We start from the raw sequence: 25,329 nt of genomic DNA on the forward strand, positions 1-25,329 counted from the left end.
TGCTGCCTGCAGGACGGAGAAGCTCAATAATCCTTCAACATTTTGTTGCATTTCCAATAAATGTTGCAAATTTGCACAAAAAACAAATAAAAACTGAAATTAAAAAAAAAATTTAGTTTTAGCTGGAAAACTTTCTGTCTGTCAATGATTCGACTCCTTTAAGTCCGTTGATGTTCGCTGCTGGTGGTGGCGGCGGCAGTGGTGGTGGTGGTCCCGATGCGGTCCAGTCAAAGCCTCATCAGCTCAGAGTCTGGTTCCGCTCCACCCTCTGCATGGTGTCTCTGATCCAGCCCAGGAAGTTTCCCAGCCTGGTGTAAACGCCGTACTTCCCCCGCGCGGCGCATTTCTCCCCCCAGCTGACGATCCCGGTCAGGTACCAGGTTCCTCGGTAGTGGACCACGAACGGCCCGCCGCTGTCTCCGCTGCAGGCGTCCATGTTGGTCTCCAGGTAACCTGCACAGAACATGTTGTCTGTGATCACCTGCAGGACGGAGAGGGAGGAGAAGAGGGTTCACTCTGAAACATCAGGGTTTTAAAATCACAACTTTAAACAGAAAAAATAATTTAAAGCAATAATGATGTAAAAAACCTGCCTAAAATGCAACAGGTAACTGATCAGTTAATGAGAGCAACAGCTCCCCCTGCTGGAAAACAAGCTGCACATCAACCAAACAGAAATCGGTTTTAAAGCTGCAGTAACTGTTGTGGACATTTATGTTGAATTTTTGTGAATTTTTAAAAAATCAATTTAGCTTTTCTTTCAGAAGGTAAAATATACTGAAGTTAGTTTAGGACCAAAATATGTAATTATTTTTTTTATATCTGAAATTGTCTAGATTTCTTTGATAACTTTTAGACCCTCACATTAATTTCTGTGATGAAGAACACACTGGGTGCATGCAGGATGGCTTTTGTTTAGACAATATCTGAAGGTTTTGGTAAAATTATTCTGTTTTTACCACTTTTTGAACTTAAAGTATCAGATTAAGTCAACTTTCATTTACAACTAAGTTGTAAGAAATTTTTAGTTATTATTTTGTCTATATTTTGGCAAGAAGTAAAATATATATATATTTTCCAAACAATCAAGTTGGAAGTGTGATCAAGAACCAAACCACCTGCTGCCACTCACGGCCTTTCCTGGACATTTTTTGTTTTGGAACTTTTGTAAAACATTTTTTTACATATTTGTTTAATCTGTCACCATGTTGTGACAGTTTGATATGAAACAGATGATCTGTTAAAAAATCAATTTCCTCTGCCTTCTCCCAGTGTTATCTAGAAACAACCAATCAGAGCCCGGAGGCGGGACTAAGTGCTGTTAATCATGCCCATGTTCATCCTCCATCTCTTCTCTCTGCTAAACTAAAGTTTCCTAATGTAACGAATGCTAAGGCTAGTCAGCAAGGAAACCAATGACCAGAGATAAACAGTTTTCTTTCTTTCCTTTTTTTTTCTTTCAATTTTTAAATGTCACATATGACAAACACAAGTGATAGAAATGGATGTGCAAAAAAGACAATAGTAGAGAAAAGAGTCCAGTGTGGTACTTAGGTGCTTGTAGTGATAAACCGTTTTCCTGGAACGGTAAGTTAGCAAATTTAGCAAAGTCCAAAGTAAACCAGAAGAAAAATGTGGAACATTCTGCAGCATAAAACCTGGTGAGCTCTGACTTCGGCTCAGCGCCGCCCCCTGCAGGTGGGGGTCAGCTCACCTGTTCAGTGGAGGCAGAGCAGACCTGGTAGCTGACCACCGGCAGGGTCACCTTCCTCAGGAAGCGGGAGGAGCTGCCCAGGTACTGCGTGGCGCCCCACCCCGTCACCACGCCCCGGGTGTCTTCCTGAACACAGACAGGCAGTCAGAGCCCGAAACATCCATCAGCCGGACTCAAGGCTGGAACCGGGTTACCCTCAGCAGGTATCTGGACAGGTGGGGGTCCGGCAGGCAGGCGGGGACCGCGGTGGGGCCCCTGAGGGCCGGCTGGGCCAGGTAGAGCAGGGCGATGTCGCTGTCGAAGGTGTAGGAGTGGAAATGAGGATGGACGATGATCTGCTGGATCTTTATTTTCTGCTCGTCTGGATCAGGACGTTTTTTATCGTAGTCACCTGAAAAACAAACAAACAAAGGAATAAATAATCATGAGACGAAGAAACTGAGAAAAGGAAAACAGAACTTATGAGCAGAATTATAACTGCTGTTGCTTTTTTTTTATTAGATGTTTTCGTGATTTTATGCTTTGATGCCTTTAAACAAATGTGTTTCTCTAGTTGGATGTAAATGTTGATACTTGTAAACGGAGCTGCCGTCTCACCAGATTCCTCTTGAAAAAGAAACAATGAATGTAACTTTTATAAAAAATATTTTTTATATTTGTTGAATCTGTCACCATGTCGTGACAGTATGAGATGAATAATCTGTCAAAAAAAAAAAACGATCTTCTCTGCCTTCTCTCAGTGCCAACTGCAAACAGCCAATCAGAGCCAGGAGGCAGGGCCTAGCGCTGTCAATCAAGCCTGTGTGCGTGTGAACTTCAATAACGTTTTCTCATAGTTTATGCTTTCTAGCAAATATTCCTGAAGGAGAAACTTCAACCATCAAAGACTAACAGCAAATCTACCTCCAACTTAGAAAAGTAAAATAAAGTTTCAAAGTGGTCTAGTCAAATCCCAGACTTAAATTTGATCGATAGTCTGTAGGCTTAAAACACTGAAAAAATAAATCAAAGCAGTAAATCAGACATCAAACCAGCCAGTCAGTACAGAGACCAATCAAACCGGCTGATGGTTTCCATCGGTTTGTTCTGGTCCAGCAGGCCCGTCTGGGACAGGAACAGGAACCAGTTAGCCAGGTTTTTCAAAATAAAGCTCTATTCTCACCTACAGTAATGTGGTCCGCTGAGTCCTCAAAGCAGTGAGCTGCAGAAACAACCCAACGCTCCGAAACCAGGGTTCCTCCACAGAACCCGAACCCGTCCGACCTGTGGACCAGAACCTGGACACAACCGGTCAGAATCAATCAGAACCTGATCAGAACCTGAACAGATCCATCAGTAGAAGACTAACCTGCCAGGGACTTCCTCCTCGGCTCTCCAGGTTTCCTCCCACAATACGAGTTGAATAATTCTCCTCCATTTGTCCCTCTGTCTGGTTCCCACCTGCCAATCAATCAATCAATCAAGTTTATTTGTATATTTAAGCAACAACACAGTTCAAGGAAACATTATAAATGCCCTTCAGGTGACGGAAGGCCGTGTTTGTAGCCGTCTCTGTGTGTCTCTGCAGGTTCAGCTGTAATAACTGAAGTTGACCAACCAGACGTCGAGTTTGTTGCCTCTGACGGTTCTGTTGAGTTGTGTTGCGTTGTGTTCATGTTGGTGCTGTTCTGGTCCGTTGTCATGGTAACGTTGTCGTCCTCCAGGAGATCCAACAGGGATCGACCGTAGTGCAACGCTGCCATCTGCTGGCGGCCGCAGGGAAACTCCACTGGATGGGAGAATAAAGCAGTTATGGAAAGTTTCACCTCAGGAAAATCTGACGGATTACAGGAGGAGGTGGGAATTACAGATTAGACAGGAAAATTAGTGCAACACAGGATAATGACCTGTCAGACAGGTGAGACTCAGATCAACTTTGTTTCAGATTAGACCAGATTAGATCAGGTTTATTTCAGATTAGACCAGATTAGATCAGGTTTATTTCAGATTAGACCAGATTAGATCAGGTTTATTTCAGATTAGACCTGGTTTATTTCAGATTAGACCAGGTTTATTTCAGATTAGACCAGATTAGATCAGGTTTATTTCAGATTAGACCAGGTTTATTTCAGATTAGACCAGGTTTATTTCAGATTAGACCAGGTTTATTTCAGATTAGACCAGGTAAAGGTAGTGTGTTACCTGTTGGTGTGCAGCTCTTTTCATCAGCCTCCAGTTTAAATCCGTCAGCACAGCCACACTGAACTCCAGCGCCCCCCGGCAGGTCTTGGCAGTACTGCAGACAGCCACCGTTCCCATAGCGACACTCCGACACCTCTAGACACGGCAGAGACACAGGTAGCAGGTGAGGTGTGTGACGCCGTTTATCCGAGTGCTGTTTATCCGAGTCGCAGCTCGTTTCTGACCCGAGTCGCAGGTTTTCCCGCGGAACCTGGGAGGACACAGACACAGAAACTGATCCCGGTCCTGACTGCAGATTCCTCCGTTAAGGCAGGGGTTGGTCCGGCACGGGTTCAGATCTGGAAACAGAGAAGACACAGGTAGACCCGTCACCTGGCAGTGATGTCATCAGGCAGTGACGTCACCCGGCAGTGATGTCACCAGACAATTACTATACCTATCAAGGTCATGTGATCAGGTGAATTTCTCATTCAGCTCTAAATCCAGCTAGAAAACCAAAACATGTCTCAACATAATGGTTTTATGCATAACTAGGGCGGCACGATACGGCAGGAAAACAAATGACGACATGATCACTTCATATCAGTCGATATCAAAACTGTTTTTGTTGTTGTTGTGGTTTTAATTACCTGAAATGCTGCCAAACTGTGGATAACCATTTCATCCACACTTTTCTCTTTATGTTGTTGTTTTTTTTAAGTGGTTATGAGACACTGCACACGTTACTCAACAGGTTGTTGCTAGGTAACCAGAGCGTGTCGCTATAGGTAAATGAACGACAGTTTTACTCACTTTGGTATCTGTACCAGAACTCCATCTGCGGATGAGAGTTCAGAGTTAATATCTGCAGCAAAAACAACTCAACGACTAGAAGAAACAATCCAGGTTCATTTTCCAAAGACACATTTCATCGTGTTATTCCATCATCTACAAATGTTGCATTTTCAAACTAAACGTTTTGCACTCAGCTCAACACTCCCTCTCCAGCTTTCCTGGTGGTTCAAAACTAATTATTTAGTGTTGAGCTCAGACTGGCATGTTTGAGATGAGCTAAATATTAATCAAGCTCAGATCTAACTAAATATTTAGCTTTAAAATATTTTTTTTGTTTTGCTAACGAGACAAAATGAGGATGAAACTGAAGATTCAGTTTGAAACTGTGGCAAACAAACAACACGGTGAAAATATGACTGAAAAATTTACCTCAGTGTTTTTCTCTTTTGACTAAATGACCCAAATTATTGGTGTTAATGTTTTACAGAGCAAATTTACATATAAGCCAAATATTAATGTAATAAAGTTAACAGAACCAGAAGATGTCTAATAATTTCCCTATTTGTAGAACAAACCTGAAACTGACACTACAGGGCAACCAGACCCACCATGCTGCCCCTGGAAGATAAACCTCATCACTGAATGTGGCCCCTGGCCCCCGTGTGGCCCCCAGTGTGGCTCCTGGCCCCCAGTGAGGCCTCCTGTCCTATAATATGACCCCTGGCCCCCAAGTGGCACCCAGTGTGGCCCCCGTCCTCCAGTGTGGCCCTTGGCCCCCAGTGTGGACCTCAGCGTGGCTCCAGGCCCCCAGTGAGGCCTCCTGTCCTATAATATGGCCCCTGGCCCCCAGTGTGACTCCAGCCCCCAGTGTGGCCTCCAGGCCCATAATATGGCCCCTGGCCCCCAGTGTGGACCCCGGTGTGGCCCCTGGCCCCAGTGTGGCTCCTAGACCCCAGTGTGGCCCCTGGCCCCCAGTGTGGCCTCCTGTCCCATAATATGGCCCCCGGCCCCCAGTGTGGTCCCTGGCTCCCAGTGTGGCTCCCAGTGTGGCTCCTGGCTCCCAGTGTGGCTCCCAGTGTGGCCCTTGGCCCCCTGTGTGGCCTCCTGTCCCATAATATGGCCCCCGGCCCCCAGTGTGGCCCCTGGCTCCCAGTGTGGCTCCCAGTGTGGCTCCTGGCTCCCAGTGTGGCTCCCAGTGTGGCCCTTGGCCCCCTGTGTGGCCTCCTGTCCCATAATATGGCCCCCGGCCCCCAGTGTGGCCCCTGGCTCCCAGTGTGGCTCCCAGTGTGGCCCCTGGCCCCCAGTATGGACCCCAGTGTGGCTCCTGGCCCCCAGTGTGGCTCCTGGCCCCCAGTGTGGCTCCCAGTGTGGCTCCTGGCCCCCAGTGTGGCTCCCAGTGTGGCCCCTGGCCTCCAGTGTGGCTCCTGGCCCCCAGTGTGGCTCCCAGTGTGGCCCCTGGCCCCCAGTGTGGCTCCTGGCCCCCAGTGTGGCTCCCAGTGTGGCTCCTGGCCCCCAGTGTGGCCTCCTGTCCCATAATATGGCCCCCGGTCCCCAGTGTGGCCCCTGGACCTCAGTGTGGCCCCTGGCCCCCAGTGTGGCCCCAGAGTGAGTCGTACTGTGGTCTCGTGGGTGTGGAAGATCTCGGCGGCCTCCTCTTTGGAGCAGCGCTCCTCGTAACATTCCCTCTCCAGGTTTCCTGGCAGCATCTCCTCCAGAGCGAAGGCGTTGGCACGGCGCCTCCTAGTGGAGGACGGCAGCACCTGAACCGCCGTCGGCTGGTCGATGAAGACTGAGGAGTAAATAAAACTTTACTCAGACGTCGCCTGACCTACGACGGCACATTAGGGCCATTGTACACAGAAAAAAAAGAGTAAATTTGAAAAAGTCAAAAAATTTGCTAGAAAAAAAATCTGAAAAATTTTGATTAATCTCAAATTTTCTACAAAATGTTTTGGAATTTCAGTTTGAGAAGTACAATTTTAGAAAAAACTTTTCAAGTTTTTTTATTCTGAATTTCAAAAATCTGATATTTTCAGTTTTTAAAATCAGAAAATGTGGAAATTTTTCTAGAAAATTGCTGAGATTAATCTCACAATTTCTGAGATTTTCCCTCAAGGTTTTGACTTTTGGAGTTTGTAAATTCCCTTTTTTCTAGACTTTTTTTAGCGGACATTTGGTCCTGTTTTTTCTATGTACGGTGGCCAGAGCGGTCACCGCTGCTTGTTTAATTATTAACCGTATTGATGGTCAACGGTCTGAATCTCATTTTAAAGACTCCACGGCGTCAGAGAAGGTGTCGATCTCCCGGTTCTCTACATCTGGATCCAGATCCGGTGGATCCGGTGGATCCGGGTCTCACCTGAACATTGGATCAGCGTGGAGCAGCTCAGCAGGAAGCCCAGATTCGCCGTCATGGACGACAACATGTCTGCCTCCGGAGCGTCAGTCCTCCGGCCAAATGAAGGTCCAGCTCATCGATCGACTTTTAACCACAGTTCAAATATTGACTCACAGCAGAACCGTGAACAAGGAGAGAGAAAAGACCAAAAGTTCTGGGAAAAAAGTTCGGTTTCCATCACTCACCTATACAGCAGGAGGTCAAAGGTCGTCTTCTTCTGAGGAAGAAGAGTGATTGTTTGTTCAGTGGAAGCAGCCGCTGGGTTTGTTATTGGTGTGGAAAACCAACATCCTGCAAGACAAGCTGCAGGGGAAACTTAGCCCACCGTGATTTCAACACCAGTTTCCTCTTTAACATCAAAAACGAACAAAAAAAAACGTTTTCACGTCCCAACCTGGAGTTACTTGATTTATTCAAACGGGTCAGAACAAAATGTTCAGGAAATAAATGACACCGTTTTATAAATGTTTTCATGTTGGAGTGAAAATTTATGACTCAGCTGCTTATCGCAAGAAAATAATGTTTAATAATAAAAAATTATTTAAATCTTTTAGTGCTGCAGGTTCCTCATCTCAGAATCAGTTTCTATAAACTAAAACTCTACATCAGGATGCATTCACTTACCGTCGGAAACTGGGACTCTGCCTTGACATCTCGCATAAAATTAAATTATTTATTTTTATCTTATTGCTGAATTTGAGGAACAAATGAGAAGCTTTGGTTCAGAAAGTCTGAAACCAGTTAGAAAAGTGTTTTCATCCCGACTCAAACCGGTTTCAGACTTTTTGGAACAGGTTTAAGGCTGAAATAATTACTTAGTTCAGGTTTATCCAAAGTGCGGTCCGGGGGCCATTTGTGGTTCTCAGAATGATTTTGGGCGGCCCTTTACTTGATCACCATCCAAGAATGACTTAACGTGGTTTTGCCAGGTCAGGCATTTTTATGCAGGTTCACATTTAAAAACCAGCCTTTCAAAATAAGAGACTATTTAACATCTTACCATGGAAACTGAGGTGCAACCAAAGTATTCATCCAGGTTTCTTCTTTGAATTTAACAGTAAAAGGGAAAACAAACATCCAGTTGACAACAAACACTGATAAAAACACGGATTTTTAATAAACTGTTCAACAATTTTTTGTTGCTGAAAAGACAAAAAAAATCTGGAAAAAGATTAAAAGTTTGTTTGAAGGACTTTTTAGCTGCAGATGCATCTTTTGCGACAATCACTAAAAGAATGTTTTATTACCTAAAACTGTATTTTAGGTAATAAATATGAAATAAGTTTGAAGTTGAACTCAGCGGAGCTAAAAGGAAAAGCGGAGCCGCAACGTTTCAGAGGAGAAATGAAGTTTATTTATCTTCCACAGGTTTCTGTGCATCTACAGTGACGGCGCAGCAGGGGGCGCTCCCACCACCGGAACAGTGTCACGGTTTATAAATTACACAATAAATACAGGCAGGATGAGACCAGCACTGCACCGCACCCTGGAGCAAGGCACTGACGAGGAGGAGGAGGAGGAGGAGGAGGGCACATCTGGATCAGGACGACTCTGGGTCTGGATCCAGAGGTTAAAACACACATCTGGATTCAGAACCTGGAAAAAATTTAAACGCTGAAATTCGGGGCGTGAGGCACAAACATCAAAGAATCTGAAACATCTGGATCCAGACTGAAACGTCTGTACCAGCTGGGGCTAAGAAATTCTGGGTCTAGAATGTGAAATGCTAGGATGGAGATTGGGAAACATCTGGATCACGAATGCAACACGATGGCGACATGAAACACCTGAAGAATCTGGATGTCAGGATCCAGAATCTGAAACATCTGGACCGTGAAATATGTGCAGCAGGATTCGAAAACATCTGGAAAATCCAGATGCAGGCATGAAAATATCTGAAGCTCAGAAACATCTGGATCCAGAGGTGGAGAGCGCTCTAAGATATGAGAATCCAGGACCAAAAGCACGTGGATGTAAACCTGTTTGGATCTGGAGCCAGATCCAGATCCAAACTCGTACATTTCAGGATCCAGATCCACACAGATCCAGAATTTGAAATATTTAAAACAGAACTCAAAAATGTCTGGAACCAGACAAAAACATCTAGATCAAAACTCAGAGACATCTGGACCCAGACTGTGGAACAAATGGATCCAGATGTTTATGAATCTGGATCCAGATGTTAACCATCTGTAATCTGATCCAAACTTTGGAATATTAGGACCCAGAAACAGAACAATCTGGTCCAGAACCTGACAGATCCGACATGTCCACCGGGTCCAGAAAAGCTCGGACGAAGACGCGGAAACATCTGGAACCAGACTGAAACACCTGGACAATGAAAACATGGGAATCAGGATTGAGTCCAGACTCTGGGGAATCTGGAGCGGGTTCTGGAAACGTCTGGGTCCAGATTGAAACTGGAACCAAACACAAACATCTGGAGCCAAAAATACAAACATCTGGAACAAGATTTGGAAACGTCCTAATCTTGAATCTGAACATCAACTGAAGAACGATGAAGATCAGTAGAAAAATGAAGCTGGAGAAAAAAAGAAACAAACAAATAAACCGCGGCCTGATCTGAGATCAACCGGCTGACCTCTGACCTCTGACCGGCTGACCTCTGACCGGCCGCCGCGTCTTTAAGGCACCCATCGATAAATGTTCGGGTAAACTCTTTGAATCTCCACCAGATTGATCAGAAGGTTCAGTCTGTGATTGGTCGCCCCCTGCTGGTGCGTTGCAGGCCTCCAGGGGGCGGGACTTCCTGGAATCTGACCAATCAGATCCAGCAGGGCGGTCCTTAACTCTTCAGAACCCAGTCAGGGTTCTGATTCAACCTGATGGGTCGTTGTAGTTTCAAAATAAAACATTTGGACCCAAAACCATTGATGAGGCTGAAATGTTGGATCGGGTTCTGACCGGGTGTCATCAGAACCACAGCTGGTGTGAATCCTGTAAACTGGTTTAATCCATCCAGAACCACAGGCACAACTTTCTGGTTCTGGTCCGGGTGTTTGGGACATTAAAGGTTTGATTTTTTTAAAAGGGTTCTGCTAGGTTCTGGTCCAAAACGGCAAACCCGGGGAGGTTCTGTTGGGTCGGCTGGGTCAGCATATTCATCTAATAGTTCAGTGGTTCGGTTCTGGCTCACTCTGACCCAGAATCCAGCTCACAGAGCTGCTGCCGGACCTTGCTGTCCTGTTCTACCAGAACCCGGTCAGGGTTCTGATCCAGTCTGAGAGGAATCTCCACCATCAACAGAACTCAGAACCAGTCTGCGGTTCTGTTGGATTATAGGAGATCCAGTTCTGATCAGTACCTGAAGATGTCATTATCCAAATCGCCTCAACCGGGCCTGAGGTCCAGTTGGTTCCGACTCATCAGAACTGGTGTCGCCTCGAAGGAGAGGCCCGTTGAAATGTTCAGAGAGTCCGAGATGGTCCTGGTCCTGATCCGGACCCATCTGATGGTTCTGGTCCTGATTCTTTGATTGGACCGGCGGTTCTGGTTGGAGAGGGAAGGCACTCATGGATCATCTGATTGGTTCTTCCCCGGGTCGGAACCAGGAGGTTTCTGTAGAAGGTTCTGCCTGGTGTTTCTGAGGGCCGCTTCTGGTCCTGGTCCGGTCCGGTGGTTTCTGGCTGGACAGGGCGGAGAAAGGCAGCAGAGGTAGGAGGACAGCGGGCAGCGGTTCCTAAGCAACAAAACAAGAACCCAGTTACAATGAAGTGGGACCAGAACCAGAGCGAAGGACATCGAGCCCAAATGGACCTTCAGAACCGACCTGCAGGCGGCTAGGCCTCGCTGGCGCTGCTGCTCCTCGTCAGCTCCTTGACGCCCTGCAGGATCCGCTTCATGTGTCCAACCTTCGTCACCCCGAGGTCCTGGAGACGGACGGCAAGACGGACTGAGACCCAACGGACCGTCAGACCGACCGTCCAGCATCCGACCAAACATCCACCCAACATCCGACCAGCATCCGACCAAACATCCGTCTGATGCCCAGCATCCATCCAACATCTGACGTAACATCCGTCCAGCATCCGTCCAACATCCATCCAACATCCGACCAAACATCCATCCAACATCCGACCAAACATCCGTCTGACGCCCAGCATCCGTCCAACATCCGACCAAACATCCATCCAACATCCGACCAAACATCCGTCTGACGCCCAGCATCCATCCAACGTCCAGCATCCATCCAACATCCGACCAAACATCCATTCAATGTCCAAACATCTGTCCAGCATAGAAACGTGAATGTAGCTCTCGATTGTTTGTCCTCTCTCTCTCTCTGTCTCCCTGTGTCCCTCTCTGTCCCTCTGAGTGTCCTCACCTTCAGGTCTCTCCTCTCCAGGTGGATCAGCTCGGCTCCTCGGACATCGTGTCCACTAAATATGTCCTTATACTCAGACAGACAGAGGAAGTCCAGCCAGGCTCCAACCTCCTCGGTTCCCCACTGGTGAACTAAGACACCCAGAAAGTGGTTCAGACAGACAGGAAGACCCAAACAGAGAAAAGACACCTTTATGTGGTTCTGTGGCACCGGACCCTGTGGACAGACTGGACCGGTTCTGAGCTCACCTGGCAGCGACAGGGTGGTGCACATCTCCTTGTTCTTGTTGTTTTTGTCCTTCTTGAACTTTGAGACAAGACGAAATTTCCCACTTTGACTCCGTTTGGAAAAGTCCGCCAGAGGACCCTGGACAGAGACAAACCCGAATCCTGAGTCGGTCCGAACTGAAACAGAACCCGGTCACTTGCTCTTCAGAACGGAGGAGGTTTACCTCCTGGTCCGACGGGTCGATGACAGGACACAACCAAGGGACGTCTGACAGGCGGCGGAGCTCCTGGGCCACAGAACCCAGAGCGGCGTTCAGCTGGTCCTGCTGAGGCGGGTCCAACTGCTGCACAGACACAGAACCAGTCAGAACTACAGAACCACGGTCAGAACCTGGAGCTACAATCAAAGCCATCAGAACAACACAATCAATTCTGTGATTAGTGATACTAATACAACATCAACCGGGTCATAGAGGGAACCGGACCTCTGCAGTCCAACAGGTACCACCTGCTCAAAGTCCAAACATCCGGTCCAAATGTCCGTTTCACGTACAGACATGCATTCAAGCCGTCCAACATCTAAAGATCCGTCCAAACCCTCCAACATTCAAACTGTCCAAACATCCATCCAACAGTCTAAACCTGGACAGCAGGGTCCGGTTCTCCCTAAGACCCGGCGGAGCTTGTTTCAGTTCTGGCAGTCCAGAACCAGAACAGAACCCAGTGATAGGAATCGGCTACCATGGACATCTTCCCGGCCAGGAGCAGTTCCGTCTCGCTGAGCAGAGCTTTGACGTCGCTGACCATGTGGACCACGGAGCTGCAGCTGAGAGCCTGAAACACAGAAGGTTCTGGTCAGTCCACCAGAACTGCAGTGGGACGGGAGAGATGTTCCGGTCCAGCTGACGGACGCCTCCAGAGTGGCAGGGGACGCACCTCGGGGCTCTTGGCGTAGACCACGTCCATGGCCTTGGAGCTGGCGTTGACGGCGTGGGCCAGCTCCTGCTCCATGCTGTGGTGGAACTGGGCCACCTCCCGGATGCTGGAACCAGCAGAGACGGCGTCAGGGTCCGGACCGATGCAGGAGGACATTCGGAGGACATGGAGGACATTCGGAGGACATGGAGGACGTACCTGTGGATGAGGGCTCCAGCAGCCTGACCGAACTCGCTGACCAGCAGCGCCTCGTCCTCAGAGACCGTCTCCGGCTGCGGCGGCAGGGACGGCTGAGGGAACTCACACTTCTGCTTGTCCTCCCAGGACTTCAAGGTGCTCTCAAACGCCTGCAGGACACAGAGACGCTCTGAGAACCCAGCCGGGCCTGGACCAGGACCAGGACCAGAACCAGAACCACGGTACAGACAACCAGCAGAGGGACTCACCCGGTCTCTGGTCAGGGTCTGGGTCCGGTTCTTGTGGATGATCTTAATGTAGCCGGGAGGCTGGATCCAGGCCTCCCCGTCCACCTGGACCGGGACGCCCTCGTCCCCCAGGACAGTGATCTTCACCGTCCGACACTGAGGAGCGGAGACACCGTGAGACACACAGGACAGGGACATGGAGGGACAGGAGACAGTTGGACCGGTACCTGGGCGATGCGGTGGTGCTGCAGGTTGATGACCCTTGACACGGCCATCTGCATGCTGCCGAACACGGCAACCACCTCCAGGATCTTGTCGTCGAAAGACGGCGCCGTGAAGGTCTGAGGGACAAACGGACACCAGGACATCACTGGTCAGCCAGTCACTGGTCTCCCTCACGCTCCAGTTCTCCCAGTTTGTTTTCATAGCCACTAAAACCCAGTGAGAACCGGACCAGAGACGGATCAGACGGACAGTTCTTACATCGTCCTCCTTGGTCCCGCCCCAGAAGTTGGTTCCCCCGGCGTAGCTGGGGATGTTGAGCACGGCGATGCCCTGCAGACTGGGCAGGGGGATCGGCCGCCCGTCACACTGCAGCAGAAACAGACGACACACTGAGTGACCCGCCGCCTGCTGCAGCCGCACGGCTTACCGCGGCGCCGGTTCTGACCTCCAGCAGGACGCGCTGCTCCAGGTTCTTGTAGGTTCTGTGCAGCAGCTCTTTGGTTCCCAACACTCCGTACCACATCAAGTTCTTTGTGCGACTCCTGAAGAGACAGAATCAGACATGTGAAGAGAATATCCTGGGAACGAATTCAGTTTAAAACCACAGAGCTTCAGCTACCTGCGCCAGAATCAAAACGGATTTTACCGAAAGGTTTCGTCTGATTGAAGGTCTGACAGACTGAGCTTAGAGCGAAACTACAAATAACAACAAACTTTATTTTAGACATGAAGTCATGTGTTGATGTGACATCCTGGCCATGTTTTGCTAGCTGTAGCATTGCGCCTTTTGCTAATGTTAGCACAGTGTGCTAGCTGTTACCTAATTTAGGTCAGAACCACAATGTACGTTTTGAATAATATTAAATAAACAGTTTGGCTTTTTTTGTGTTTTTTTCTGTTTTGGGGAGCACATGATCCAAATGCATTCGGTAATGATAGCATTAGCTAACGCGCTCACTATGCTAACTATGTTGAAGCCTCGTTTCCAAGATGTGTTCAGTCAGGTTGTGGTAACATTTTCTGAATCCAACATGCAAGACTGGACAGACAAATCGACCTTTGTTGACAATAAAAACTTCTTGTTTTCAAAAACTCAGATCATTTAAGATGTGTTCACTTTAAATTAGAAAGTTTTATGTTTCAGAATCAGCCTCATTTCTTCCCATTTCCCTTCATCTGATCTGAATTGTTTGGGTTAATACACTCAAGCATTTGGACTTGATCCACTTGTACCTTTAGCATCCTTGAACCTGGACTACAAAATTGAAATGGGAAATAAAAATGGCGGCTTCGTGAAATTGGTCAGCCGAAAGTCAAATACTGACATTACTGTACAAAACATAAAATCTGAATGGACCAAAAATATGACCCAGTAAAATCTAGAGATCTCTATGCAGCACTGGAGAGACAAAATTCAACTTTTCTGAACTCCTAGAGACCTCAGTAAAGGGCTGAAATAGTGGATTTTGCATAACATGCCTCCTTTAAATACAACAATTTTCAGTGAACAATTGTTTTTAGGTAATAAAGGTAACGTGTTTTCTGAATTAAAAAGGTTTGTTTTTATTGTACCTGCACTTCTCCGGATGCTCGTCTCTCTTGTTGTTGAAGTCCAGCGTGATCTTGGCGTCGAGTCCGATGCCAAAGTAGTTGTTCATGACGCACTTCTCTGTGTAGCAGTCCCTGAAACAGAAACACGGCTGTTACACGCGTGCTCAGCCTAAAGGTAAAGGTGTGCGGTCGCGGCCTCACATGTTGTCGGCGTCGCAGCTGAACGGGTCGGCGTTGACCAGCAGCCGAGTGATGACCGAGCTGCTGGTCAGAGTGCCTGGAACACAGACACAAAGCTCCAGAACCTCACAGGAACTCATTCAGGTGAAGCAGGTGGAGAGCATCTTACCTGGATACAAGATCTTTGTGTTCAGCATAGGCATGTTGTCTCTACTTCCTGTATGAACAGGAAGTGAAGTGGAGCTCCCCGGTAACAGGCCGCCTTTATGGATCAGTTTCTCACACGGCGTCTTGCTGACTGAGAGCAGAGAGACAAACGGGTGAACCTCTGCGTGTCCAGAACGAGTCTCACCTGTCCTCAGCTACCCGTCCTCACGTCTGCGGCTGCTGCGCTGTTTGGAGCTGAAAGACGACTGCAGGGACGACTTGTCCTCCTCCCCGTCTTCCTCCTCCTCCTCTTCAACCAGACCCACCTGCTGCTCAGAACGACCCACTGAGAAGACGTGCTGCTGGGTCTGAGCGTTCTGCTCGTCCACAGCTGCAACAAAAACAGACTAACACAATCAACACCTGGAAACGTATAGGTCACACCTGGACACAAACACAGTCACACCTGGACACACAGTCACACCTGGACACACACAGTCACACCTGGACACACACAGTCACACCTGGACACACACAGTCACACCAGGACACACAGTCACACCTGGACACACACAGTCACACCTGGATACACACAGTCACACCAGGACACACACAGTCACACCTGGATACACACAGTCACACCTGGACACACAGTCACACCTGGACACACAGTCACACCTGGACACACAGTCACACCTGGACACACAGTCACACCAGGACACACAGTCACACCTGGATACACAGTCACACCAGGACACACAGTCACACCAGGACACACACAGTCACACCTGGACACACAGTCACACCTGGACACACAGTCACACCAGGACACACACAGTCACACCTGGATACACACAGTCACACCAGGACACACAGTCACACCAGGACACACACAGTCACACCTGGACACACAGTCACACCTGGACACACAGTCACACCTGGACACACAGTCACACCAGGACACACAGTCACACCTGGACACACAGTCACACCTGGACACACAGTCACACCAGGACACACAGTCACACCTGGACACACAGTCACACCAGGACACAGTCACACCAGGACACACAGTCACACCAGGACACACAGTCACACCTGGACACACAGTCACACCAGGACACACAGTCACACCTGGACACACAGTCACACCTGGACACACAGTCACACCAGGACACAGTCACACCAGGACACACAGTCACACCAGGACACACAGTCACACCTGGACACACAGTCACACATGGACACACAGTCACACCAGGACACACAGTCACACCTGGACACACAGTCACACCAGGACACACAGTCACACCTGGATACACAGTCACACCTGGACACAACACTTAGACAACTGGAGACACTCAGCCGGAGACCCTGTCCTCCCTGCCAGGTGACCTACCTTTCTCTGTGTGCTCAATAATTTGTCGAATCGCCTTCTTCAGACTGTTGGCTCTCAACATCAGCTGCTCCCGAGGTTTAAAAATGGCGGCCGCTGCCGAAGGCGGCGGTGTGGCTCGTGGCGAACAGGGAGGGTGAGGAGGAGGAGCAGGATGAAGGAGAGGAGCCAGACTGACCACCTCCAGCTCCTCCTGTTCCTCAGCGATGGTTGGGGGAGGAGCCGGGGGGAGCACCGTCAAGGCCTGCGACTCCTCGTTCAGAGTCTTCAGCAGCGAGTCGAGTTTCTCCTTCAGAACGCCGCACTGCAGCACAAACATGACAACCTAAATACCATGACTGGACGTAGACAGAACCGAACTAAAGCCCCGTCACCAGAGGCGTGGATTAAACCGGAGCTTCCACAGTCCACCCTGCCCACATTTGTCTCCATTTGCAGATACTTAGAGGTTCCTCCACATTTTGGAACAACCTGAGGGGGGCACAAGCCCGACCAACCCGGAGCTGCACACAAGTGATCTGAAGCCAGCGGACTGCATTCGTTGACTGACCCGCCAAACAACAATGATTCCACAGCAGTTGGAGAGAAGAAGAGCAGGAAATTGACGATTCCTTGGTTGGGGCAACCCACCATGAACAAAACCGAGATACTGAGAGGTTTCGGAGAAACTGTGTGCTCAAAGGTACAGCAGCCAAATGACATCATCAGAGGGTTGACCACAGCTCCGGCATCCTTAGGGCTTACCAACGCTCTGGCCAATGTTCACGTCCAAATCGTGGGAAACAAACTGCCAATGGAGACAAACTTAACTTGGCTGGAACCAAACCAGATATTACCCAGCTAAAAACTTCACAATGAAGAAGGGGCTTTAGACTCGCACCTTCTTGGCCATGGCCTCAGACTCCTCCAAATTCTCTGTGTTCTTCTCATAAGCTTTACCAACACGAGCCACAAAGTCCTTGACGGTCTCACAGAGAACTCTGGGTCCAAACACACAAACACAGTCGGTTATACAACTGCATGAGATCCGATGGTGGTTATAAGAACAGCGGAGAGAAGATCCTACTTGGCTGAGGAGATGACGACTGAGTGCTGGTCTGACGTCAGGATCTTCGTCAGGTGAGCAGCCACAGAATCCTCATAGGTCAGAATCTGCTGCACCTGAATCAGAGGATCAACTATTCAGAGAACCTGCTAGAAAACCTGCTTCAGGTCTTTAAGAGGTGAGTCTAACTTAGAGAAGGTTAGGAAGTGATGTCACATTACCTCAGAGTCATCACTGCAGTCCTCCGTGACAGTGGAGGCAGAGTGTTGCCGTGGAAACTTTGTCTCATAGACCATGATGCTCCACCTGAAGAATAAGGAGGGCAAACAGGTGTTAATGGTTCCCCTGGCATGCAGCATATGCCTGTCTGACATCACAGGCCTCACCTGTCCAGCATCTTGGTGCTGGCTCTCTCCAGTTTCTCCAGTATCTGAGGTAGCTGCGTGTCGTCATCGCAGGCTGAGCCCCAGCCCAGAACCCGAGCCAGGTCATTCCCGGTTCCGAGCGGAAGAACACCCATCTGACACTGAAACAGGAAAACCTCCTTAGAGTCGTTAAGCTCCGAAAACCTTTTCACCCTAAAGACTCTCACTCAGGCGTACTTGGACTCAAAACGGAGGTCCGCCGGACAGAAAGGTTAATTTCTATGACTGCGTGGTCAGTGTCTGCTGGGCAGGAAACAATGTTTGTATGTGACACCGTGATGATGAGGTTGATTGTAGGCGCAACCAGTTGCAAGGCCACTCAAGTGTCGCACTAGCAGGTGTGTGGAGGAGGCTATGGTGGAGAGGAAACGGGCCAATTCACCTAACTTTCTCAACAAACCACCATGAGGAACATGAAGGGATTTGTCACGAGAAATTTTGGCAGTCTTAACCGTCTACAGTGGAGTCAGAGAATACGTAGAGAATACAAAGAGTACACCTGAGTACACGGGAGCCTTAAAGGGGCACCTCTGGAGGCAGCTCTGTTCCCATGACAACCTCACATCTGGTACCTGTTTGTGCAGCGTCAGAGCATCGATCTCAGACAGAACCCAGCCAACGCTGCCGTCTCCTCCGCAAACCAGGATCCTGAAGGTGTCGAACTTCTGGAACAGCCGCAGACTGACAGAGAGACATGTTTATAGTTCCCTTACATATTTTCCTGAATAAACAAGCTTTTAGAGAGACAGAGAGTGTCTCACCCCAGGTGAGGTCCTCCGTTCATCAGGTCAAACACCTGCGCCGGGTTCAGCAGCTGTTTGAACCGTCGCAGGAACTTCACGCCCTGATTGTCTCCGCTTTTAGAGTTGACAAAAACCAGCAGAGGACTGGTGCAGGACGGGGGACAGGACGCCTTCCAGAAACCTGGAGACAACAACCAGACGTTTCAGTTTTATTCATGCAGTAACTGCGTTTGACCACTGGAGGGCAGCGGTGCATTCCTCACCATCAGAGTCGATGCTGTTGAGCGCCGTTGGAGGAATGACGGACACTTTGCACTGGCCCAGAGGACACTTGGACGACAGCTGCTCCTTACAGCCTGAGTGCACCTGCAGACAAAGCACACCTGAGGCTCAGCGCTTCTAACGGCAGCACACCTGATCAGGTGTGTGTAGGTGTGTGTGTCTAACCATGGCTTTACACCAGAGACACCTCCAGTCCTGCAGCCGGAGGACGCTGCCGCATGTCTTATCGCAGACGCTACACTTAGCAGAGACAGGAAGGTTCCCCTCCAACCACTGATGAGGCATCGACACCTGGAGACACAGGTGAGGGAGGACAGGTGAGAGGACACCAGGTGAGAGGACACCCGGTGAGAGGACATGCATCAGAGGAATCAGGTGTGCGTCTCTTGGTGTCTCACCCCGTCCTCGTCCTCAATGATGTCCTTCCCGATTGAAGCCAGAGTTGTCCACTTACAGTTGTTTGTGGCTCGGACTGCACAACGCTTATGAGCCTTAAACTTACACACTGCAGCACGTGCACACACACACACACACACACACACACGCACACACACACACACACACACACACACACAGAGTGCATCAGGGTGAATCTGAACAGCTGCTGCTTAGTGGTGTGAAGTTGTGTATTTATTGTCTACCTATGGGTGGTTTTGCATTTATTGTGTAGTTGTGTTTAGTGTGTATCTGTCACTAGTTGTATCTAGATGTGTGTAGTTGTGTGTTTATAGTGTAGTTGTGTGTTTATAGTGTAGTTGTGTGTTTATTGTGTAGTTGTGTGTTTAGTGTGTAGTTGTGTGTTTAGTGTGTAGTTGTGTGTTTATTGTGTAGTTGTGTGTTTAGTGTGTAGTTGTGTGTTTAGTGTGTAGTTGTGTGTTTAGTTGTGTGTTTAGTGTATAGTTGTGTGCTTAGTGTGTAGTTGTGTGTTTAGTGTGTAGTTGTGTGTTTAGTGTATAGTTGTGTGTTTAGTGTATAGTTGTGTGCTTAGTGTGTAGTTGTGTGCTTAGTGTGTAGTTGTGTGCTTAGTGTATAGTTGTGTGTTTAGTGTATAGTTGTGTGCTTAGTGTGTAGTTGTGTGCTTAGTGTGTAGTTGTGTGTTTAGTGTGTAGTTGTGTGTTTAGTGTATAGTTGTGTGTTTAGTGTGTAGTTGTGTGTTTAGTGTATAGTTGTGTGCTTAGTGTGTAGTTGTGTGCTTAGTGTGTAGTTGTGTGTTTAGTGTGTAGTTGTGTGTTTAGTGTGTAGTTGTGTGTTTAGTGTGTAGTTGTGTGTTTAGTGTGTAGTTGTGTGTTTAGTGTATAGTTGTGTGCTTAGTGTGTAGTTGTGTGTTTAGTGTGTAGTTGTGTGTTTAGTGTGTAGTTGTGTGTTTAGTGTGTAGTTGTGTGTTTAGTGTGTAGTTGTGTGTTTAGTGTGTAGTTGTGTGTTTATTGTGTAGTTGTGTGTTTAGTGTGTAGTTGTGTGTTTATTGTATAGTTGTGTGTTTAGTGTGTAGTTGTGTGTTTAGTGTGTAGTTGTGTGTTTATTGTGTAGTTGTGTGTTTATTGTGTAGTTGTGTGTTTATTGTGTAGTTGTGTGTTTATTGTGTAGTTGTGTGTTTAGTGTGTAGTTGTGTGTTTAGTGTGTAGTTGTGTGTTTAGTGTGTAGTTGTGTGTTTAGTGTGTAGTTGTGTGTTTATTGTGTAGTTGTGTGTTTAGTGTGTAGTTGTGTGTTTAGTGTGTAGTTGTGTGTTTAGTGTGTAGTTGTGTGCTTAGTGTGTAGTTGTGTGCTTAGTGTGTAGTTGTGTGTTTAGTGTGTAGTTGTGTGCTTAGTGTGTAGTTGTGTGCTTAGTGTGTAGTTGTGTGTTTAGTGTGTAGTTGTGTGTTTAGTGTGTAGTTGTGTGTTTATTGTGTAGTTGTGTGTTTAGTGTGTAGTTGTGTGTTTAGTGTGTAGTTGTGTGTCGGTACCTTCACAGGACAGGCCGTGGGACGTGACCCCTGACAGCGCCTCCCTGCACACGTTGCAGTACGTCGGTCTGGCGTGGGAACAGGCGTACCAGTTGTGCATCCCACTGAAGTGGTCCATGCTGTACTGGGTGGACTGGGAGACAGAGAGACGGTGAGCAGCACAAACTGGGACGCAGCTGCAGCCTGCTGTGAGGGAGCCGGTCTGACCTCATAGTTCTGCCTGTTCTGGACGCTGCGCAGCGCCGCCATCCACTCCTCCATCTCCTTCCTGTTGTCAGCACACAGAATGAGGCGTCTGCAGGGGGTGATCACCTGTGGGACAGGTATGGGGTCAAAGGTCAGGTCAGAGTTTGGAATACAAACTGGAGAATGATCATCTGATTGTGTTTGAGATGAAACTCGGGCCTCATCAGATTCTACTAAGGCCTCATCAGGACCTGATTCAGACTCTCACCGAGTCGTCAGTAGAACCTCAACACGACTTCAATGAAACCACCAAGACCAGCTAGGACTCGTCAGAACCTCGTTATGAACACACTGGTCTCTGAAGAACCTCGTTAGGTCTCGGTCAGGAACCTGATCAGACCTCACTGGGAGCTTGTTGGAAGTTTGTTGTGAAACTGTTATGACGTAATCCTGTTTCAGTTTTCCATGCCCATGCGGTTTGTCCTGGAAGCTGGAAACAGTAAATTCTTTGTTTTTCCTGTTTTCAGGAAGCAGCTTTCAGAAAACACCAACCTCATGACTCGGACCTCTGGACCGGCTCCACAGAACCTTCAGAAACACTCCGACCTTCTCAGATTATCCACACAAACTAAATGAATCCAGTCTCTGTGTTCGGACAAACTGGCAGTTTAATTCTGATTATCTGACTGGAGCTGAGTCAGCAGGAGTGTGAGAGTGACGTAGACATCCACTTCCTGTCAGATGTTCAACAATGAAGCCTCTGTTCCCACGGCGACAGAAATAGACCCAGTAAGAGAAGATCCAGCTCCCTGACCACCATCTGCCTGAGGAGAGTCGCTCCGCTCCTGGATCTTCCTCACTGTTTCCAAACCAGTCCCTGGCGTCCCAGTCCAGCCACTCATTCAGCCTTACTGGGGACCAGTTCTGGTCCATTAGGTGGGATCCGTCAAACGGATCTCTGGCGTCAATGTGACCTGACGTCAGGCTCCAGCTTTGAATATGAAAACAGAACAATTTTCCAGCAATTCCAGGAATATTCAGCCCTGAACACGGACAGACTGCTGAGGAATGCCGTCAGAGCCGGAGGCCGGTTCTGGCCCGAGGCCCGGACTGAATGCTGGACCTTCGCCTGCATCTCTGCTTCACATCTCATCATCACTGACTGAGCTCCACTGACCACAGAACTGCGCAAATTGGAATTACAAAAATAAATTAGCTGGAATTTAATGGAAAAATGTAAATTCTGAAAAAGGTTTTCGCGGTAGGAAGAGGCGGTCAGGCGAATTACTTTGATCGCATCAGACGGGTCACATGACCATCAGACGGGTCACATGACCAACAACCGACAGGAAGTGTCTCTAATGACTTGACCTTATTCACGTATAATTTTAATTTAGTTTCTTATGTGATGGAAGCACTGCAATTACAAAATGTTACTTTTTCGACTTGAGCAGAATATCGACAAAGAGATTTTAAACAAAAATGCAGCCGCAGAGGTTCTGGTTCTGATCCGACAGCCCAGACATCCACCCAAACCTCTAAACCATCTGATGTTCTCTGAGGAACCCAGAGACTCAGAATCCATGTTTACAGTTCAGGAACCGTCCAACCCGACCGACCCGTTTGGATAAAGAACCTTCCAACTGGGTAAGATGTTCTCCAAACAGCTGGGATGAGAATTCTGGACATAACGAGTCAGAAAACCCAGTCAGAGTCCCGGTCGGTACCAGTGGACCTGCAGCAGGAGATAACAGTTGGTTCTGACTTGGATCGGGAGGATCGGACCCATCCGAGCTTCAAAAGTTGATGATCACATTCTGACCACCATCGTCATCATCAGTGCAAACCAGAGCAGAGAAATAAGCTGAACAAACGGATCAGATCAGAACCTGACGGACCGATCAGCTGTCTTACCGACCCAAGGTTCTCCTGAGCGTCCGGACCCGGATCCCGGTCTGAGACTCACTGCTCTTTGATCCTCCTGCTGTTTTTCCCTTCACTCTCCCCTCCCACCTCCCTAAAAACAGCTCATGCCCACTTCCTGTCTGACGTCACACACACACACACACACACACACACACACACACACACACACACACACACACACACACACACACACACACACAGACACACAGCTTACGAGCCCATGCATCTTGCAGGCTATAAATACACTCCACCACATGATCAGTCACAAACACACACACCGCCTAACCCTGTGGCTAACCATCTGCAGCCTCACTAACAGGAAGTGACATCACAACAGGAAGTGACATCACTTCAAGCAAAAATACACACGTAGAAAAAGGGAAAATAAAAATAAATACCAATTTCAGATTATAATTTACATGTTTTATGAGATACTTGGATATTACATCGATATTCATATCTGTCTCTACTGTCTGTTTTATTTTGTTTTAAATAAATTTATTGGGGGAAAAAATAAAGAATGTGAGGAGAGGATGTCTACCCCTTTCAAAATAAGAGCATGAATTCTTAACAGTCGAGAACCAAAAACATCAAACTTTATTTAACTGATTTTACTTTATTTAAGTGATTTAAAATTTATCTGAAGAAAAATTTTTTGTGGGGGAACTAAGTCTGCTAAATGTTTTTAAATTTAGAAAAAAAGACTAAAGCGATAAACAAAAAGTTAGCTCTGCTAAGTAGAAGTGTACCCAGCAACTTTTCCACTGCTGGGACTACTTTCAGTGGTGGAAGGATCGCGTTTGGACTCACGGTGAAGCTGTTGTTGACGTTCTTGGTGCTGGACTCGGCCACACTGGCGTCAGTCAGGTCCACCTCGTCAAAGATGATCGACTGCAGAGAGACACGTCACTGCTAATTCATCCCAACCAATCAGGTGATCAAACTCAGGCCCCGCCCACTCTTCATCCCGACCTGACCACTCACCTTGCTGGTCTGAGCGTAGTACAGAGTCCTTCCTCGTAGCTTGAAGTATCGTCTCTTCCAGCGCTGGAAGGAGTTTGTTTGTTTCAGGAGCGTTCCTTCCTTCAGGACGGTCTGTAGAGAGGGTGGAGCTTGATTGATTGATTGATTGATTGATTAGAAGGATGGATGGATGGATGGAGTTCCTCAGGGCTGGGTTAAAGCTGCTCTCCAACCAGCTACACCTGGATAGCTCTAGACTCACCTGGAGGCCGTCTTAAACAGTTTAAAGAGGCAAACAAGGTTCCCTGTAGGGGTTAAAGGTCAGATTGCTTTGATCATTCAGAAGGAGTGCTGTGGATAAAAACACCAAGCCGATCCTTGTTATTCCCACATGACTCATTCTCCATGTGTTTTACTCCAATAAAGAAAAAAAAAGCAGCTTTAAATAGAAACCAAACTCCAGTCAGGCCTGCTGAACCCAGCCACCGCTGCCTTCAGGGACCGTAGGAACTCTCAGCTTCACAGCGAAATCCTCAAATAATCAATTTATCTATTTGGATCAGACAGTTTTCAGGTGCACAAAATTGCATTTATATGACTCACTTGTTTATTTTTACATTAACGTGTAATTTATGTTACATTGTCACAACAAAAAGTATAAGAAAAACTTTAATTTACCGCGAAAACTAAAGATAGTCGATTTTACACAATTTTCTGTAGCTCAAAGTCTCAGAATGTTTTGTTTTTCCCGACTTTTTTAGCGCATCCGTCACATTAATCGGTGATGATCAGAACAGTTCGCCTCTTTCAGCAGAACCGAGCCCGAATAAACATCTGTCCCAACAGCAGGAACATTGCCCAGGCTGTGAAGGCTCCCACCCCGCCTTACAGCTCACCGCTGCCCGGGTGGGCACGGTGGAGGACCCCGAGGCCTCGTTTGGTCAACCAGGCCTCCGCTTCACTGAACGGAACCATATTCTCTCTAGTCAGTGTTTCTCGGGAATAATGTTAAATTCCTAATTTGTTACGCCGCAAAATATTATCTAAATGCTATAGGTTGATAAAAATTAAACTGAACCAAAATAGAGTTATTTATTTAACCTGTGAAATAATTTACCGGTGGCTGAACATCAACAGGTTCTGATCCACAAATATTTCGGTGTTCTGTCGGAAAGGAGAACACTCGGACCACTCCACCTAAAATCTGCCTTTTTTTAAAACTTGAATCTCTACAGAAGTTTTAGGTTCTGCACATTAACGTGATTTTTATCGCAGTTACACTAAAACACGTTTACTGTAATTCGGCACTATTAAAACTCA

The 25,329-nt window shown here is 47.8% G+C and overlaps 2 protein-coding genes across 5 annotated transcripts; both read right to left on the bottom strand.

Annotated features, from left to right (window-relative positions):
* Positions 1–98: 98 nt before the first annotated feature.
* LOC103475255 (coagulation factor VII) lies at positions 99–7,707 on the bottom strand. 2 transcript variants are annotated; one of them, XM_008426740.3, is made up of 12 exons: positions 7,253–7,707; positions 7,029–7,151; positions 6,286–6,458; positions 4,688–4,712; positions 4,120–4,233; positions 3,896–4,030; positions 3,312–3,482; positions 3,063–3,154; positions 2,877–2,991; positions 1,909–2,105; positions 1,715–1,840; positions 99–481 (listed from the first exon to the last, which is right to left on the bottom strand). In XM_008426740.3, exons 2-12 carry the CDS (start codon positions 7,093–7,095, stop codon positions 239–241), a joined length of 1,458 nt encoding a protein of 485 aa, XP_008424962.1. In that variant the 5' UTR covers positions 7,096–7,151; positions 7,253–7,707; the 3' UTR covers positions 99–238. The 2 variants fall into 2 exon arrangements, with proteins under 2 accessions (XP_008424962.1, XP_081471208.1); XM_081615082.1 differs by having other exon boundaries at positions 7,029–7,707.
* A 691-nt stretch (positions 7,708–8,398) lies between these two features.
* On the bottom strand, positions 8,399–23,956 carry dgkd (diacylglycerol kinase delta). 3 transcript variants are annotated; one of them, XM_081615075.1, is made up of 28 exons: positions 23,857–23,956; positions 21,142–21,246; positions 20,935–21,067; positions 19,393–19,499; positions 19,160–19,285; positions 18,976–19,078; positions 18,731–18,893; positions 18,542–18,650; positions 17,931–18,070; positions 17,766–17,850; positions 17,566–17,660; positions 17,380–17,479; positions 16,503–16,803; positions 15,333–15,494; positions 15,126–15,254; positions 14,978–15,053; positions 14,798–14,908; positions 13,671–13,767; positions 13,484–13,591; positions 13,228–13,341; positions 13,022–13,156; positions 12,774–12,922; positions 12,576–12,681; positions 12,381–12,473; positions 11,864–11,980; positions 11,661–11,778; positions 10,858–10,957; positions 8,399–10,767 (listed from the first exon to the last, which is right to left on the bottom strand). In XM_081615075.1, the coding sequence occupies exons 2-28, from the start codon at positions 21,193–21,195 to the stop codon at positions 10,599–10,601; spliced, it is 3,300 nt and encodes a 1,099-aa protein (XP_081471201.1). In that variant the 5' UTR covers positions 21,196–21,246; positions 23,857–23,956; the 3' UTR covers positions 8,399–10,598. The 3 variants fall into 3 exon arrangements, with proteins under 3 accessions (XP_081471201.1, XP_081471200.1, XP_081471202.1); XM_081615074.1 differs by having other exon boundaries at positions 11,864–11,983; XM_081615076.1 differs by lacking the exon at positions 23,857–23,956 and adding an exon at positions 11,413–11,543 and having other exon boundaries at positions 11,864–11,983.
* Positions 23,957–25,329: the final 1,373 nt, after the last annotated feature.

This window comes from Poecilia reticulata, chromosome 13, assembly GCF_904066995.2.
Source record: "Poecilia reticulata chromosome 13, P_reticulata-male-v2, whole genome shotgun sequence".
Taxonomy (NCBI): Eukaryota; Metazoa; Chordata; class Actinopteri; order Cyprinodontiformes; family Poeciliidae; genus Poecilia; species Poecilia reticulata.